We start from the raw sequence: 19,396 nt of genomic DNA, 5'->3' as shown, positions 1-19,396 counted from the left end.
AGCCGTATGTTACCACATTTCCATAATCCATTATGGGATCTATCAGATATCTAGCAGCTCTTTTGATTCACAAGAACTTTGTTTTTAAGCGGCAAATAAACGAAATTATTCGAAACGCATTCGAAAGTGGATTGTTTTTAAAGTGGGATCTTGACAATCGAAGGAAAAAGAAACATGTAAGGAAAAATCCATTAAAAATTGTAGAATTTGGGTTTGTTTTAACCTTTTTTTTGGGTGTTGGTGGTATGATGTCGATTCTGGCGCTCATATGTGAATTAACAATTCACAGGAATTCCATCTCAAGCTCGAAGCATACTTCTCCTTGTCTCAAACGTTATCGACCTTATCGACGACGCAAACACAATAAGTTGAAAATTCAAGGATTTCGGCACTAATCTATTTATATCAAATTAAAGACTTTGTTTCGAACCTATTTTATTACAATCAATAAGTTTTAGTTCCAAATCTAGGATTGTATTGATTGATGATTACAAAACAATTTTATTGCTTTCATTTGGATCAATGTATTCGAAATGAGTAATCAATTGAAACAGATCATAGCAAATTGCATCGAGCTAAATTAATGATCGATTTTTTGATACAACCAATTAGTACAGATTTGCGGAGCAACTCATACTGTGGATTTGAAGAAGACTCGGACCAATTATATCTTAACAAAATTAGGCATTGATGAATCAACTGCGTTTAATTTTATTAAAGTATTCATGTTGCCTTGAGGGGTAACTTGAACTTTCCCCTTAAAACACTAGGGGAAAGAACGACTTGACGTATTTGCCGTATTCACGTCCATTTGCATAGCGCTCGTCTATGTTATTGTTGTTGTTTTCATGTTGCTTTGTCTCGTTCGTAGTGAGCAGTGCTCGCTGAGCACGAAAAAGAATGGCAAATACGCAGACATCTTCTAGCATTCGTTTGTCGTATTTGCACGCATTTGCACATTTTGTTGGGCATTGGCAATATTTCCATGTTATCTTTGAATTTGTGTCGTTCATTCCCCCTAGGATAGATCGACAAATATAAACAATTGAAATGTAGAATACCACTACAAATCTCAGCGTTCGGCCAACCTTCGGAAAACGACGTAATAAGAGCAAGATGTGTTGAAGATCTGAAAAAAATTATTAGAAATTTTTTAATCGATAAGATAAAAAAATCTCCAATTGAGGTTGAAATGAAGTGATTTTTTGTTGATTTAGCACATAGAAAAACTGATATGATTGTTACACCGTTCGACAAAATTGAAGTTTCAATGGAAAAGGTCATGGTCCGAAGATGTTACAATTTAATGGATTATGCTGGTCATTTTTTGATTGAAACTTCAATTTTCCGGATAAGTACCAAACACTAGTGTTTACTACGGTCAAAAAGGGAGTATTTAACACGAGTTAGTATAGTTTTTCATCACCCAGATTTGACCGGAGCCATCCAAAGTGTTTAAAACAATTTAGTACTTTTTAGTACACTTTTAGTACTTTTTAGTACTGAGCCTGAAAATTTCTTGAGGAGTACTAAAAAGTTTCTTCAGACACTATTGCTCTATTTTAAGCAGTTGAGAAGTTTCAGGACTTCGAAAATGCACAAAAATACCGTTTTATAGCGAAAAGTGATTTTGAGACAATAAAGTGGACTGGATGTTGATTTTTCGAGTTGATATGTCAGGAGTGTTGCTCCTATGAGTTGTATCAGGAGTGTTGCTCAGCTATACTCTGGCTACAATATTGTCGAACACAGTGAGTGAAAAAAATGTATACTGCTCGAGCTTTGGTCGAAAAACTGGAAAAATAGACTATTTTCTCGACATTCTGCCTCATAGCTCTCACCAGATAGTTGAATTCAATGTATTATTGTAGTTTCAATTGTTTTCAATCATTTTAAATAAATACCAGCCAAGAAATGAGCAAAAAATGATGTTTTGAGTGTAAGAAAATTTCGCTGATTTTTCAGGTTCCCAGAAGAACTACCGAAATCGATAAAAAAAAATCTAGACGTGGTTCCGGACATTCTAATGATGCAGAAGTGTTTGTTTTGAGGTCCTCTAACAAACGCCATCGGAATTTCTCTTGTGCGAAAACATGTGTTGTACGGTGTTATGAGTCCGGTTTTCGTAACATTCAAAAACTGAGTGGCGATATTTTTTATTTGTACGTGCATGGGACCTACCTTGGCCAATATTTCCAATGAGCAATGAACTAAACCTAATCCAGTAAAATGGAGTCGTTCTTGGGATCGAGCGATGATCATACTCGCATATTTCCGCACCCGTGGATCGTAGTCGAACCAGTTCGAGCCGTACATAGTTTCTCCAAGCCGCGAAATGCGTAAAGTCACCGCACTAGCATAGTAACAATAAACAGACAACCAACACAATGAGCAAGTGATGCTGATTATGCGGAAAAACAGCTCCAAATTGAACTCCGACTGAAAGGATTTTAAGTTATTTCAAATATTCTGAAAACAATGAAATCAATTCAATCGAAAGATTGAAGAATATTTACATGTTCCAATTTATATATTGAAATCGATATGAACAAAATACTGGAAGGAAGGAGTGAAAAAATTGCTCCACTGTTGATATTTGCCACCATTCTGAATATCCTGATAAAGAATTGTTGATTTATGTGTTAATGTTTGAAATTCTTATACTAATATCATGTTTTAAAACATCGATTCAACTCACTCGAGTGCTTTGATGTGAATCTCCACCGACTGGCACAGTTTTTCTTTGATCTTTTCATGTCGCTCCTGGTAGTTTTTTGGATTTGTCTCATATTTGTTTCGTTCTACACTTTCCTTGAGAGAGTCGATTATCGCGTCGAAATGAGCGCAAACGGCACAAGTGTAAAAGCAGCAAGAAATAAAATAGCAAGTTATAGAAACCATGCCCAGTGAATAGGACAGAGCGTTGTTGAACTCAAAAATAAATAACGGATACCATCCCCAAAGACTTTCTGTATTGAAAGGGACGCTGAATTGGAATGGTAAAAACCACTCAGATGTATTGATGTTGCCAATGATAATGCAATAAATAGAGTTTATGAGTGTTATCAGAAACATGGTCTGTTGGATGGGGTGATAATACGACATAAAGTGCACATATTTGCGACAAGTTTGCTCCGTGTTCCAGTAAATGTTGAAGATTTCTTGACTGTCTTCATTTTCATCGACGATTGGTTGTAATTCAAGGTGCAGCTTTTTGATCTCTTGCATTTTTAAGCCGATAGACAGAAATACACCGGAGCATTGTAGACCAGCTATTACTTGAACGCAAGAGTCCAGTGTCTGGTCAAATCGGTCTAGGTTTGTAAACATGAACACTGCACACGATATTATGAAACCAGAGGTTGTATTGAACAAAATGAAATAAGCAGCAAATGATCGAAAGAATTCATTTTTTGGCTCGGTCAAGTTATACGAATGAATCCCGATTCGAGCCATGGATGCTTGATTATGCCCTAGCACTTTGAACTTGGCCATTCCGTTAATTGTTTGGTTATAACTTCTTTCAATTCTTCTTTGTTCTTTTTTTTCAAGTATATTTTTTAACCGTTTTTATTGCCAAAAACGACTTTCCAAATGTGGAACTGCAAGAACTAATAATAGGTTTTGGTCGTTTTGTTTAGATGTTTCAAATGATTTTCAATTTTCCAAGATCCATAGTATATTCACTGTTCAAACACTTAGATCTTTTCTATCTTATGCTTCCAGCAAAAAATCAAACTGTTTGCTTTAGTTTCACAAGCAATTTATTTGAACTTGTATTTTCTGCGTTGGACGTTGACTGACTGTTTTAAGTCTAGCTCATCTCCTTTTATACGATTTTGTCGGCAAGGAGTACTTTTTAGACACCAATACTGAATTATTCAAAATATTGTCGTCGTGAATAGGTCAGCTGAAGAACTATCGTTGGACACGACATTGATTTGATTGCACGAAATTGATGGCAGAAAAAAATATTTCTACACAGACTTGAGATAAAAAAAATTCCTTTTTCTTTAACTTCGTCCCTTCCAAGCTGACGACACTTCAGTACAAACATCATTTGAGCGCTCGCAGCGCCACGAACTCTCGTATCATTTTTTATTGACTTTTCGATAGTTCATGAGTTCGCCGTAGACTTCGTCAAAACGTGTCGTCCCTTTGGTCCCTTCCTTGTCAGCGCATATGTTTAGTAAATCGATATTTCTTACATGACTTGGGTCATTTTTTTAATTACTTGGACCGAATTTTAAATTAGTTTGGCCTATACTAGTGTATTTTGGATCTTCAGATTTACCAGCATTATTTTTCATTTTTTTTATGCTTTCAGCAAACATAAATTCGTGCATTTCTACCTATATAGAACAGAGTAAACAGAACAGTAAGAATTCTTACGAAGTGAATGAAAATTTTATTGTTTTACGTCGAAAAACCATTCTAATTGGATGGAATAATTTGTGATATTGACTTGTGTTTTGTGCACATGCCAGCGTGGATACTACTTTGTTTTTCAATAACAAATAAAAAGAATTACATTGGTAATCCCGAACTTTTCCGTACCGTTGGCCTGTGTTGTCCGTAGGTACTTTTGGTTATTTTTTGTGAATTTTCTTGAAATAAAGGCAGTGAAAATATAATAATAAAAATAAAGTGAAAAATCGGTCACTTTAACTAAAACTTCGACAATTTTGTATGAGAGGTACCCGTAAACCGATTCTCATTGGCTTCAAACTTTCTGAGGTTTAATTTTTTGGGAGAAAAATAAGATTCTGAAAGTTTTATCTTGATCGCATTTGCAGAAGTTTGGTTTTTGGCTCTCAATTTCTTCCAAGAAAATTTCGACAAAAATTGAGGACAAAAAATCAAACTTCTGCAAATGTGATCAACATGAAACTTTCAGAAGAAGTTTGAAGCCAATCAGAATCGATTTACTGGTACCTCCCATACAAAATTGTCCAAAAATCGGTAGTTTTAGTCAAAATTTCAAAAAATTTGTATGAGAGGTACCCGTTAATCGATTCCGATTGCTTTCAAACTTTCAGAATCTTATTTTTCTCCCAAAAATGAATTCCCAGAAAGTTTGAAGCCAATCGGAGTCGATTTACAGGTACCTCCCATACGGAAGTGTCAATTCTTTGAGGTTTTTCTTAGGCAAGCACCCCAGGATCAAATCGAAAATGGCTCATCTTCGAACCTTAACTAAGTTTTTCGAATACAAAACTTTTGGCATTTCCAGATTTTGATTATCTCAATTATTTTTTGAGTTATCGTGTTAACAAACAGCTACGACGACGACAATGACAACGAAAAGTGTCTCAAAAAGTGGTTTTCTACGCGTTTCATGAGTTTCTTTGATGATCCAAACCAATTTTGCGAAAAAAGTTTTCGGGACCAATTCCTATACTTTCCCTTGACACGGTGTGTACGGAAAATTAATGATTCGGAGGTGGTTTGGTATTTCAACTAGATATTATTTCAAGTTGTAAATAACATGTAAATAACTTTTTTTCTTCTTTTTTTTCGGTGTTATAGTTCAATTTCTCAATGGAACACAGTTTGGAAAATTAAATTTAAAAAAAACTTGTTTCTTTTTTACTTTTCCGTACACGTGAATTCCACTCATACACGAGTATGCAACGAATGATTTGTGAAGAATCGGCCAATTCACAATCAAATCCGAATTGCAACCAACATAAGACACTAGACTTCTTCTTCCTATGTACACGTGCCTTTTTAAAACGTAAATTAAAATTAATGGAAACAACGACGATCTGTATTGTAATATGTTTATTGTCTTTGGTCATTTCATTTTTATTTATGAAGAAAAACTAACTTAGAAAATAAGGAAAAATTTGAAAAATAATTATTATTCCAAATATTAGAAAGACCTGCAGAAATTGTGTTCGATGTGGCAATTTGTTATGTTTTTACGTTTCAATATGACCGGTAACCAATCTACTGGATAAATATACCGACTTTTGGTGTATTTTAAGTACCAGTCAGTGCTTAGACACTTTTGTAGATATGTATATTCGGAATCTTCGGAAAATTCAAACTCAAAAACAGTAAGTTGTTTGAATATAGTCATAATACGCTGAACCTTAGAAATTGAAGTAGGACAACCAATTGCCCTCACCTCAAATTCAACCAAAAATGGAAAGTTTTTTGTGATTATTCCTTGATTTTCTATGAGTGAGTTTACAGCATCGTCGGTATCCATCCGTAGTATTCGTGTTTTTATTGATTGAATTTTCGGAAACAAACCATCAAAATATTCGATCGGTTTATCAAGCATCAAAATATCCATTGTTTCCAGCTGAACAAATGAGATTGGATTGACAAAATTATCTGGCCAAGGTCCCCAAAGCGACAAGTGCTTTAAATTATTTAAATGTAACAATTTACCATTGAAATTCGAAATAAATATGTCAAACCAATTCACTTGGAGACACTCAAGGTTTTGTAGGTTTTCAATTAAATTTTGAAACCCATTCATGTCCATTATGTTTTGACATAGTGCGAGTTTTTTGAGTTGTGGATTTTTACGAATAATATCTATGTACACCTCTGCACATGCTGATGAGCAATCAGATCCGTTATGAAACATTTCTAAATGTTCCAAATGCTGAAAATTTGCAATGCATCCACTATGAACGAATTGAGAACATTCTGCCGATATTTCTAGTATTTGCACCGCTGGGAACAATCGAACAAGACAATCTTTTGTAATATTAATTGCATCAAAGTCCCCAACACACAGTGCACATAAACTAGCGTTGATTTGATCTTTAACATTAAATCTCAGCTCGGTTACCTTGGCAAATGGTTTCTTAAAAGTAAAAAATTTAAACTGATTGTCAAAACAAAAATTAAATTTGCTCAAAGTTTCACTGCAGTATTCTTGAATATAACCAATCAAATTGCAATAGTTCTTATTATTTTCATTGTAATCATCGGGTGCAGATTCCAAATAAAGAACTCCAGATACCAGATGTCCAAAGCAACGGAGAAGCCGAAAACTGGATCTTACGTTATAGGTGATATTTTCTGGATCCACCAGATGTGGGCCAGACTTATAATTCCGTCCAAGCGACAGCGACATCGTTTTTTCACTGTATTTTCGATCATAAACGAAACGGGCAGCATGGCGTGATCTCGTGTTTGAATCTGCGGCACTCATGAGGTCATCGATTTCCAAGTGTTCCAATATTCCTTCGATACAATCGATGTTCAAATCGGTGAGTTTCATGATGATATCTGTTGAAGAGGATGAAAACTGTTGATTTCAAAATAATTCGTTGAATTTAATTACTTTTTTAGTTCGAAATCTAAATTTACTTGAATTTTTAACAAAGGATTTTATGTCGAATTGCGTTCAGGTTCAGAAAATGTCTAATGCTCAAACTTGTACTGATGCTGTTTCTGTTCTTTCGATCTGAGAGCTAACTTGCAACTGATTCTTCTGATCGATTGGTCACTTGCTACGACCGCTTCGAAATGGAAAGGAAAGGAAAAGAGCAAAGAAATCGAGTAAAAAGGACATGTCATTAGGACATTCATGAACAATGAGTAATTAAGCATGCCAGACAATGTTCCTAATTGAAGCAAAGATTTGGTTCCTCATTATGCTGCAGTTAAATGGAAACGTTGAAAGAGCAAATGACACGAAATAGAAGAGAGTGAGATTATTTTTCATCAAATGACTTTGCTTATGTATTCGAAAATTTCCAGTGACGTACTCAACCGAAGAAATGGATTGAAATATGAGAAATAGCATCATCACACATGGACAATTATAACTTCGAATTTATGAAATATTTGTGTTAGACACGAACGGTTTCTATCGTTTCAAATGAATATGAATGACTCCCCCTTTTTCACAAGTAATTTATTTCAACTTGTATTTTCTGCGTTGGACGTTGACTGACTGTTTTAAGTCTAGCTCATCTCCTTTTATACGATTTTGTCGGCAAGGAGTACTTTTTAGACACCAATGCTGAATAATTCAAAATATTGTCGTTGTGAATAGGTCAGCCGAAAAACTATCATTGGACACGACATTGATTTGATTGCACGAAATTGATGCCAGAAAAAATTGTACACGGATTTGAGATAAAAAAATTTCCTTTTTCTTCAACTTTGTCCCTTCCTTGTCAGCGCATATGTTTAATAAATCGATATTTCATACATGACTTGGGTCATTTTTTTAATTACTTGGACCGAATTTTTAATTAGTTCGGCATATACTAGTATATTTTGGAGGGACTTGTGCCTACAGACTTATCAGCATTATTTTTCATTTTTTTATGCTTTCAGCTAACATAAATTCGTGCATTTCTACCTATAGAACAGGGTAAACAGAACAGTAAGAATTCTTACGAAGTGAATGAAAATTTTATTGTTTTACGTCGAAAAAACCATTCTAATTGGATGGAATAATTTATTATATTGACTTGTGCTTTGTGCACATGCCAGCGTGGATACTACATTGTATTTCAATAACAAATATACTTTTATACGACCAAATTATTTATTGATTGATGTTTATTTGATCACAACCATGATTTATCTCAGGTAATACATAATTTTGTGAAACTACGAACATATTTTGACATTGGTATGATATTTAAAAAATATATCAGATTCCATAAACACAAACACGGGTCTTTTTTCCATGGTTGGTCGACTGAATGGCAGGTAATTGGCAGGTGATTGGTGATGTAAGTGGTTGTATCGTGGTAGAAAATTATGTTTTCTTTGGTTTATCCGGGTGATTTTTTCGATATCTTGATCCGTTGCAGCGTTAGACCACACGAATCAACTGCCTTGTAGATGATTTTTTTTCGTCTCATTTTGTTCTAGGAAAATCATCAGTTTTATAGTTAAACCGCTACAGTGAAATTATATGTAAGTCCATAAATAGAGCGAGAGTTGATTGTAAACACAGTTTTAATTTTAATCAAGTTCGTTTGTTCCGAACTTTGCTAATGCGATAAGTGCTAAGCATAGTTTGGGGACATTAAATACAAACCCGACTCGAAATCTAATAAGGATGAAAGGATTTGATCTAGCATTCGCCTTAAAAAAATCAGCTGCAAAAATCCCTGCGTTCACCTGTGAAATAATGTAGTTGAAAGATGTGACCAATCTTGTTAAATATATTTTATTTGCTGCGTTTCGCTTTTCTACAATTTCAACCGCTAGTTCAAAAATATTGGTATACATTAGAATCGAATTAGCCTACTGAATAACGTTTTATCTTGCATTCAATTTTATTTCATAAAAAATTTATTTTTCTCTTCTCTCTGGTTTTGTATTTTTACTCAACTATTTGGCAATAGCAAATTGCAATCGATTCAAAAATGAGCACCAATTTCTGTTTTCTCCTTCATCTCCGGGTTAATTCCAATAAATTTCCGTGTGAAAAACACGTTGCTTTCAATTTATTCCATAATAATCCGGAGGTGGTTTAGTATTTCAACTAGATATTATTTCAAGTTGTAAATACCATTTAAATACACTAATGTAAATAACTTTTTTTCTTCTTTTTTTTTGGTGTTATAGTTCAATTTCTCAATGGAACACAGTTTGGAAAGTTTAATTTAAAAAAACTTGTTTCTTTTTTTTCAATGTTTCGACGAAATCTATTTACAAATTGCTTTGATTTGAGAGGGCACTCAGTAGTATTAGCTAGTCACGATAGTCCATGGTTTTGATGAATGTAACGGCCGAACAGAACTGTGTCCACCAGTACTGATCCTCACCTTCAATCTCTTCACCGATAAATGCGTTAACATACTGTATCGTTGACAATAAATACGGTGGATTTGCCTAGTACGAAGAGAAGAAGATATCAGTTGGATTGCGTTAAAGAAGAAGAGAAAAAAAGAGACAAAAATTACCTTTATCACAACATAAATCAAAACAGGAATCAGATCATCAGCCGCTGGGATTCGATTTGAAGACATTTGCAGCAGATTCATAATGCAGGTTATGCAACTGAAAAGAGATCGAATTCAATTAATATCTTGCATGTTATAAACAAATTCAATGAGTCCATTCGAAGCTCGTTTATTTGATCTTACCGGACGACACATTGGACTTTTTCACGCGGTGTTTTGTATGCCGAAATATAAGCGATTTGCTGTTGAGCAAAAGGCCACGGCGCCTCAATCCAGAATGCATCTGGTATTCGAAGTGCACTGTGTGATGGTGTGATGATGGTGGACAGCTTTCGAATGTGCTCGTGCAAAACTCTGTAGGGAAAATATCATCAATGTTTCAAGTAAAAGTCGATCGAGGATAAAACGTTCCCAATAAATTGACTGAGAAAAATGGGAAAAATAAAAAAAAAATGCAGAAACTCACTCATCGCGTGAAAGATCGGCATCATCGTTCGGGAACATGACCTGGCGATAGAGCCGCTGTAGCAATATCCGTTCGATGCATGTTCGAGCCTCTTGCAATTGCCAGTCGGCCATTCCTTGTAGAATTCCGTCGGATTTCAAAAAGTCATCCAACAGCCGACTCATAAACTCCAACATAATGTCAATTTTCTCATCGAATACCGTCAATGCGGCGAATCGTTCTTCGAACTGTTCGATAACCGATTCACACTTTTTCAAAAACATCCGTACACACACCATAATCAAGTGTCGATTGCACATCTCACGATCATTGCGCAAACGATCTTCAAATCGATCGATATTTTCCAATGCCGACAACAAGTTCTGATGGTATCGCATCAAGTATTGCAAGTAACTCTGTCGTTTCACCAAGTCCGATTGCAAATCAGCGATCAATGTCTGCTGATACCCTGGATCCAATTGATTGACAGACCGAATGGCTTCGGATACGTACGAAATTTGCTGGAGATTCTGTAGATTTTGCGCCTGAGCTAGTTGAATGTGTAAATACACGAGTATTGGAGGTGTTTTGTTGCACTGTCAAATGAGAAACAGAATTTTCAATTAAAATTTAAATCAACAAAACAAATCAAAAATTGAATCAGGAATTATTGTCCAATTTACACTTACGTTTGTGTGCCGAAAATCGGCGGTGTGTAAATCCGTTGTCGACAGAACGAGGCGCAATTTTTGCTTGGTTTTCGCATACAAATAAATGCTTTCATCGTGCAATAGGCCAGATAAACGATGTTCGTCGATGTTCATGAGACTCTTGCGTTCGTTATTCAAATTGTTACCGATCGAGTCCGAGTTGGTGGCTTCACTGGACGATGAGATTTTGCGGCGATACTTTTCCAAAATGTCTTCGGTATCATTGTAACCGTTTTCGAGCGATGATTTCAACGACGCATTCACAAACAGTGAACTACTTGCGCCATTCGATGCATTTTCCATGGGCAAAGGCAAGGCGGTGTAATCCTCAAACGTTGCACGTGGCTGCAGTTTGGCATTGCGACGGAATCCTTTTTTGATTTTACTGAAAAATCCATTGCCATTGCCATTGCCATTTCCGTTGCCGTTGTTGCCATTTTGACGATGACCATTCGGATGATTGTGCTGATGGTATGGTGAAGTGTTTGGAGAATTTTCAAATTTGCGTCCATTGCCATTTTTGTCGGCCGACGCATCGAAACTGATACTCTTCGGAATGGCACCCGTGTATTTGGCCGTTGTTTTACTATCCGGTTGCGAAGTTTCTGCGACAAAAACGTCTGCACTACCTTCGGTCGGTGATTGGCCAGCCATGCTTGGTGCAGCGTCCTTCAGCGACATTGAAATCGTTTTTTGTACCAATAAATACTCATCCTGTTGTTTGTTCTTGTCGTCATCCGTCGCTGAGCTCGACAGCAATTGTAGACTGGATGTTTTGGTTTTTGCAATAATTTCATGGTTTTCGTAGTTTAGACTCTTTGCGAAGCGTTTCACACTGGCCGCTGTTATCGAATTGTTGCCCGTGTTGACGGTAGAAAAGGAAATCCCGTTGCGACGACCATCAAAACTGGCATTTCGTTGTTCGCTCGAAATTCGTCGATGTTCCACATCCTCTTCAGTGTACGAAGCGCTTTGTGTGCTGTCATTGCGTCGCAACTCGGCTGTGCCTTGTGCTCCCATCTCATCGTCAGCAAACGGATTGATGATGTCGGTGCTCGTCTTTACCACATTCTCCACGGAGCGACGACCAATCGAATGGGAATTCTCATGAAGGAATTCATTCATCGAAAAATTGGTTTTGTTTTCGGTTGATTTTTTCGATTTGTTCAACGCTACCGCATCATCCAACGTGGACGATTGATTCGAAATGCTGCTCTCGGCCGAATTTTGTCGTCGCATATTCGAATTTCCGGCGCCTAAAAACGGGTCGCGTTCGAAACTTTCCCCATTTTCACCGTTTATCGAGCGATAATTTCTGAACGCACCATCGGTGTACCGTTTGTTTGCAGCGTTCCGTCCAATAGAAGCGGACGGCGACGGTACACTGCCGAATCGGGCGTAATCTTCATTTGGAAACCGTGGTGATTGTGTTCCGCGTCGATCGTCGAAATGTGAGCTTGAGCTACGATTTGCACTGAAAAGTGGTGAATCAGGAGCACGTGGAGCAAACATTGGTGAGTCTGGTGCACGATTTCGTGGCGAAAAGAACGGTGAGTCGGGTGCTCGTTGGTTAACTGGGATTAAATCCGGTATTGGGTCACCTTCTGATCGATTTGCATCGGTTGTGTCGGATTTTGCAGCGATACTTTGATTATCGTCCGTGTCAACCTCGGTCATTTTCTCTGAATCACTCGCAAGCACATCGGTTGACCAAGCTGATTCCGATCGTGTGTCGGATGCATCCAGGAAATTGGCGCGCAACTGTGGATTTGCCAACGGATTGAAATTGTTGTCGCCGGGCAGAACGACAGCGCTTGGAATCAATGGTGTCGAGAAATTGCGTTCATTTTCAACCGGTTCGAGTGTTTCAGAATCACTTGCTAGCACATCCGTTGACCATGTATCCGAAATGATTGAAATGGTTTCATCACCTTCAACGAGTTTTTTTATTTCGAATTTGCAGAATTTGTCATCGATGTCCGATCGAGCTTTGTTCAGTATTTTGGTCATCTGAGGCGTTGGAATTTGGGCAGTTTCACCTTCGGTCACTTGTGACGACGGTGTATCACGGCCGCTAATATTTGGCGTTCCACGACCAGAAACATTCGCTGAAACCATATCCGAGAGATTGTCATTCAAATTTTGATCATTCTCTTCCAATTCCAATGAACTCGTAACCGAATGATTGCTGGGCGCTTCACTGACCACCTCCAGATTGTCCGAATTGCCAATCGATTGGTCGTCTTGCGACAATGAGAATCGTGTGTGTTTGCGTGTTGGTAAAACCGCCCCCAATTCATCATCAAACGCTACATTGTTTGTCTTATCGAGTGTGCCAACGTTTTGTTCGGTGAGTGCGGGTTCAATTTCGTTGCTAATATTGTTCATATTGAGCACTTCCTGTTCGGTTAACAGCTGGAATTTATTTTCTTCACTAATCGAAATCGGAATCAAAAGCACATTTTCACTGTCATCACTGTGATAAACATTATTGTTCAGACCCACCGAACCATTTAAATTAACACTTGCCGCAACATCATCGCTGTTGTTGTCATTGTGATTGCCACCGTTTCCAACGTTTAAACTCATCGTTTTGGCCAGTTTATTTCTTGTATTTTTGCCCAAATTTAATAGCTGCTTCGTTTTGCTTTGGCTCTCCGGTATGTTTGCACCAGTTGCCATGTTGCTGGTGCTTTGGTCCCCATTCAAAACCGATTCAAATTTAGTTGGTAGCTGCTCAAGAATTTTTCCCAATTTACGTCGATCCTCACCGCTTATTGTCAACTCATCGTTATCCAAAACGGTTCGCAGAAAATCCACAAAAATGTTCAGTTCATTTTGTGTGACCAACACATGTCTACGTCCGAAATCATTTTGATGCGGTATTGCCATCGAACTAACGCGTATGTCATTCTCAGTCTCAATTAATTGCTCCATCAATTCGGAAATGACATTGCGATCAAACATACTGAACAGTTCCACGTACTTTGGATCGATGTCCTCGTGCCTCATCAGTGCAAACATTTGCAGAATTTGTCCGATTTGAATGAGATTCATGCGTGCATTTTCGGAAATCGGTGCGTCGGAAATGCCATACAAATCGGGACTCACAACCGCGGGGCAAATGAAATTCGTGAAAATCATATCAGTCAAAATGTCATTGATATCCTTATCGTTCACGTGCACCGATCGAAGCAGGTGACACATGGTCTGCACGACCCACCGAAGGGTCGATGGAAACATTGCCCAATTGTCACTCAGTGACTTGATGAACAGCAGCGAAAGATCGTACAAAGCATTGATGGTGTCGCGATGGAATTCTTTGAATTTTTCCGCGTATTCGTCCGTTCCTTCGTGACCGAACCTGTGCGAAAAAAAGATGAATTTAGTTCGTACTTCGAGGGGAAATAATTCCATTCGACTTACTTCTTCTGTCGTTCCTTTGCCGGAAAGTTCAAAACCGCTTTATTCGCATCGATATCCAGAACCAAATCATCGCCAATTAATACCTTCATGACGGGCTCGTGCAAAGCGGCGGTCAGGAATAATTTGGCTGAGAAGAGACTCTCATGGAGTCGACTGTAGAGACGTGAAAATGAACTCGCTCCACTGCGTAGCATTCGACGCGGATTCTCACTCACAATTACTTGGATTTCAATCAAATCTCGCAGCAACCGCAACACCATATCAACATCTTTCGAGAGGATTGCATTACCATATAGGCCCGTGGCAACGGTTCGTACCACCGAATTAATTTGATCATTTGATACTTGCTCCAATCGATCGCCAACCGACAAACTTTGCGCCAGCAAATACGGCGAATGATGCAAAAAATTGAACAGCTCATTGTAGGCAAGCACATGCTAAAACGAAAAACAGTCAAAAAATTAATTTTGTCTTATCAGCGCAACAAAGGCACAGCCACAAATCGTAATGTAAATATTTGCATGCTTACTTCGTATTTCATGCCTTTGGCTTTGTGCGCCTCAATGAAACGTGTGTTTTCCAGTGTGTTTGCTTTGTGACAGCATTCCGATGGGCCTGTGTCTGGTCGCGATATGATCAAACTGTTTAGATTTTGTCGTTGCTGTGAACAAATCCAGGCCAACTGAATTTGGTTTTTCGGGGATATAGGAAAGAAACAATAAGTTAATTTCATTCTTGAGCGGGTGGATTTTTTTTTTTCGTTCATTTCATAACATAAAAAGAATCATTTACCTGCGCTACATTTGATGAATTCCGTGACAGTGTTTCGTTGAGTCGATTAAATGAAGCCTGTTCGTTTGCCATGAACAAATGCTCTTGTCGAAGTGAATGTGCCAAATCGATGATTTCCAGCAGATTGCCATTGTTGATGTCCTGCATTTTCCCACTGTCTCGAAAACGGGTTCAATGTATCGATGATTGTATCACACCCAAATCAACTGGAATGAGAACCAAAAATTGGGGCATCGATTAATAAACGGAATATTTGGATAAGAGAGCACTTCCGTGTAAATCAAAATATCACACAATTAATTGTCTTTGTCGATTTAACGCCCACTTGCAAAAATATTCGCCCGTAGAGATCAAATACGAATGACTGATCGACCGACTTGAGAAAATAATGGAACAATAATTTTGATTGAACGCATTGTGTAAAAACAAAAAAAATATGGAACAGAATAAGCGAAGAGAGAGTGAGAGAGAGAGAGAGAGAGAGAGAGAGAAAACGAGAGAGAGAGAAAACGAGAGAGAGAGAAAACGAGAGAGAGATAGAGATAGAGGCACAGTGTAGTGTCACGGTAACTCGATAAAAAAGAACCATACACTCAGCACGTAATGAATGAAAAAACAAAACGGAACTGTATATTGAGCAGTAACAGCAACAACAACAACGGATCTCATACATGAATGCAGAGATAAACGTTCTATCAGCAATGAATGTGTTGCTTTTTTCCCCCTCGTATCGGTTCTGTGCATGAAGAACGCGCGCGCACTACACATGTAAAGCACACACAACGCGAACAGATTTCCAATAATAATTGAATAACATTGCATGTGAACTGCACGGCTTTAATTTTTAATCAAGGTTATGATGAGCAAAACAAAGCTAGCAAAAAAAGGCAGCAACACAGCAACAATAGCAGTAAGCAACGAAGAATCAACAAACCGCGAAATAAACACGATCGCATTCATATGTTCACACTCAACCGATTCCACAAAAACAATGCAAACACGACGAAGACGAGCAAATATGAAGTCGAGCTACGAACACGAGCCAAGAGAATTAAGTGTCAAACGCAAAGCAAGAAGAAGGAGTGAAGGAAAATAATAACAACAACAACACCACTCCAGAAATGAATTTCATTTACATTCGACGGTAATCCATGAACAATTAAAAGAATTACGAATAAATCCCTGATAAGCAATTGAATTGCTATTCAAATTAAAGCAACGACAAACGTATTGATTGTGTGTGTACTCTTTGGTTTGCTCTGCTTTCTGTTTGACCCACGCGTATTTTATTTTATTAAATATTCAATCAGTTGAAATATCACACACAAAAACAAAGAACACTCATTCGGTGACTAAAGTGTTAAAATGACGTTGTTTGTTTCAACCAAATCACCATCATCATCAGCAGTAGTGTGCTTGGCTGGTGCACAACAAAAACATAACATTCATTTTACCTACTCAATTCCATGCATACGATTTATTTTCTCTGTTATTGGTTTCATTAGTTTGTTTTGCTTATTTTGATTCTTTCGCTCGAATCATTTGATGTGTTTGCACAATCAGCGAAGGAGGCTGTGTGCGTGAGGAAGTCAACTAATTTGTGGTGTTAAACACATGCAAAGCATCTCACACACGGCCAATCTTCGTTGTCACTATCTCTCTCGTTGCTCGCTACATTCAGTCAGACATACGCGCGTATATCACATACACACGGTCTATATAGTAATTACGACGACAACAACAAAAGCAGCAGCAGCAACGACCACGACCACGACGACGGCAATGATGGTGATGATTTCGAATGATTTGTTCGGTGCGACGTGCACGCAAGCGAGAGACTGTATGAGCGACGGATATCAAGAAGAGAAAACACAAAACAGAACACGAACGAATTTTGAAGAAGGTAAAAGACAACCCAAAATGCAGCATACTATTTTCGATACATACGATACTGAACTGACTTATGCGTAATTTCTATTTTAGCCTACATTTGCTTGTTCTTCATCTACAACTCGAGAACAATTATGAGTTTATTTCAATGGAATTGTCAAAACATTCATGGGAAACAGTTTTCGATTGGGTTTTTTTCTTTCACTGCAATTATTTCACGTCGGAATTGTCGCACGAGCATCGACGAACTTTGCACGCAAACAAAACACACTTTGGCATTGATCGGGTCAATCCTTTCACATTTTCATTTTTTCTTAATTTACACAACAAATTCTATTCACCTTTTTTCATCCACATTGAATGCCTTGAATGATTTGCAACACTTCGATGCGATCGTTTTGTTTCTCTATTGCTATTTAGTTTGTCGACACCAACTAAACGCTTATACTCGAACAACAGACGATTAAATTTCAACAGAAATACAACACAAACTAAATTTAATTCGAAATTTTCACTTTGCCTCGTTTCGTTTTGAAATCAAATGTTCAACACGTCGTATTTTCAGACTTAGTTTTTTTATCTTCTTCTTTTAAATGTTTATAAATTATAAATTCGCATTTTATGTGTACGAATTGGATCACATCACTACGAATACTATATTCTCACTGTGGCCAAACAGCTACAATGCAAATATACTCGTGACGGTGGTACGACAGAGACAGACCATTGCATTCACAAATTTTGCACAAGATACATTCCGTCATTTGTGTGCGTCGTGTGTGTGTGCATGTTTGTGAAAGTGTTTTGGTTTTGTGAGACGCCTGCTAATTTCGACCGTATTCTATAGATGAGTTAGGACGGTTTTTGCCTTCATTTTCACGCGTTGTCTGGTTTGCATGGCTTGTTTTCGGTGACGCCATCTAGGGGATTTTTCGAGAAGGAAATCGGCTTTGAAATGAGACTAACCGAATATTGCGAAGGTTTTTCCTTGTTTTTTCTCTTTAAAAAAAAACAACAAGCGTTGCTATTGGAATTGCTTGATAACCGTGAATTAAAGGATTTTATTCATCCCATGATGATGTTTTCCTTCTCATTTTCATCTCACAATGGATTTGGATTATTCATGAAAATATTTCGATCTTCCTCTATCCCAATAGTATACGCGCATTATTTCATACCGAAAATATGATGAAAACAAATTATGAGAAACAGATTTTACTTCCTCAGCCTTCTTGGTACGGTTCAAAAAGTAATATCCTCCACTATTCTTCCGTCTTTTCTTCCCGATCAATTATAAGTTCATAAATAATAAGAAAATTGGTCTGGTTACACGTGGCATTTATGTATTATTTCCTTTCGTTATCACTGTACCGTTCTCTGGCCGCCTTATGCTTCAAGTTCCGTATGAAAAAAATTAGACGAAAATTGCCAACACGTTCTAACGATTTTGTTGAAACGTTGTTTTTGTGGGCACATACGACAGTTCAGCTGTACGTTCAACCGGTAAATGGATGAAAAATTGGTAGAACAAGCCATTGAAAATGGTTTACGATCTTGTTAGAAAGGTAATAAAAGCAACACGTCGTAAAGTATTTTCTTTTTCCCTTCGATGAAACTCCTCTTCCGAGTGATAAGTCATACAATAATGCCGGGCAAAAAGAGAGACTATCGGGAAAATTGCTGGTGATTTATTTACCGCAAGTGGTTTTTGAATCGAAACCATCGATGTTTTCAATTAAATAACCCAAAACATGGTCACAACCGAACAAGGTAGAAAGCATCAAACGTATGTGTTTGTTTTTGGAACGATCTATTTTCGTTTTCTGGGCAAAAGAAGCAGATACAGACGTTTCTGATCATATTTAACCAAATTTGACACAAAAACAACACCAAAAAATATTTATTAGGACTGAATATAACAAAAACGAAGGGAAAAAAATACAAATCTTATACGGAAGCGCAGTGCATGCAAGTGGAAGAGAGAGAAAGTAACGAATCCAAAGTGCAGCGGTGAAGAAAAAAAAATGAAAAATGAAATTTTAAAAGCAATAAATAAGGCAATTAAGCATCGTATCGATTTCAGAATGTTCCGGCGCTGTCGACGAAAACGACGACAACAGGACTGGTCGACAGCAAAAAAAGCGATAAATTGTTGAAATGTTTATATTTTTGTCAGATTGCTTACCCTAAATTTGTTTGCGATATGACTTAAGTACTACAACCGAATTTATTCT

The 19,396-nt window shown here is 37.5% G+C and overlaps 1 protein-coding gene and 1 long non-coding RNA gene across 8 annotated transcripts; one reads left to right on the top strand and one right to left on the bottom strand.

Annotated features, from left to right (window-relative positions):
• The first annotated feature begins 5,968 nt into the window (after positions 1-5,968).
• Positions 5,969-8,179, top strand: LOC129568179 (uncharacterized). The gene is made up of 3 exons (XR_008687916.1): positions 5,969-6,062; positions 6,974-7,235; positions 7,377-8,179. It is a non-coding gene; the product is annotated as an uncharacterized LOC129568179 (long non-coding RNA).
• Positions 8,180-9,612: 1,433 nt separating this feature from the next.
• LOC129577000 (receptor-mediated endocytosis protein 6 homolog) lies at positions 9,613-17,928 on the bottom strand. Of its 7 annotated transcripts, none has more exons than XM_055463374.1 (9): positions 17,504-17,928; positions 15,273-15,478; positions 15,010-15,162; positions 14,481-14,917; positions 11,034-14,418; positions 10,366-10,940; positions 10,083-10,253; positions 9,900-9,996; positions 9,613-9,828 (listed from the first exon to the last, which is right to left on the bottom strand). In XM_055463374.1, the coding sequence occupies exons 2-9, from the start codon at positions 15,417-15,419 to the stop codon at positions 9,688-9,690; spliced, it is 5,106 nt and encodes a 1,701-aa protein (XP_055319349.1). In that variant the 5' UTR covers positions 15,420-15,478; positions 17,504-17,928; the 3' UTR covers positions 9,613-9,687. The 7 variants fall into 7 exon arrangements, with proteins under 7 accessions (XP_055319349.1, XP_055319368.1, XP_055319332.1 ...); XM_055463393.1 differs by having other exon boundaries at positions 17,261-17,882; XM_055463357.1 differs by having other exon boundaries at positions 17,220-17,829.
• Positions 17,929-19,396: the final 1,468 nt, after the last annotated feature.

The sequence above is a fragment of the Sitodiplosis mosellana genome, unplaced genomic scaffold (genome assembly GCF_009176505.1).
Source record: "Sitodiplosis mosellana isolate CC-2019 unplaced genomic scaffold, AAFC_SMos_1.0 Smas_scaffold_1, whole genome shotgun sequence".
In the NCBI taxonomy this organism is placed as follows: domain Eukaryota; kingdom Metazoa; phylum Arthropoda; class Insecta; order Diptera; family Cecidomyiidae; genus Sitodiplosis; species Sitodiplosis mosellana.
Note: the sequence above shows the minus strand (reverse complement) of the source record. Positions and strands in the feature narration are given on the sequence as shown.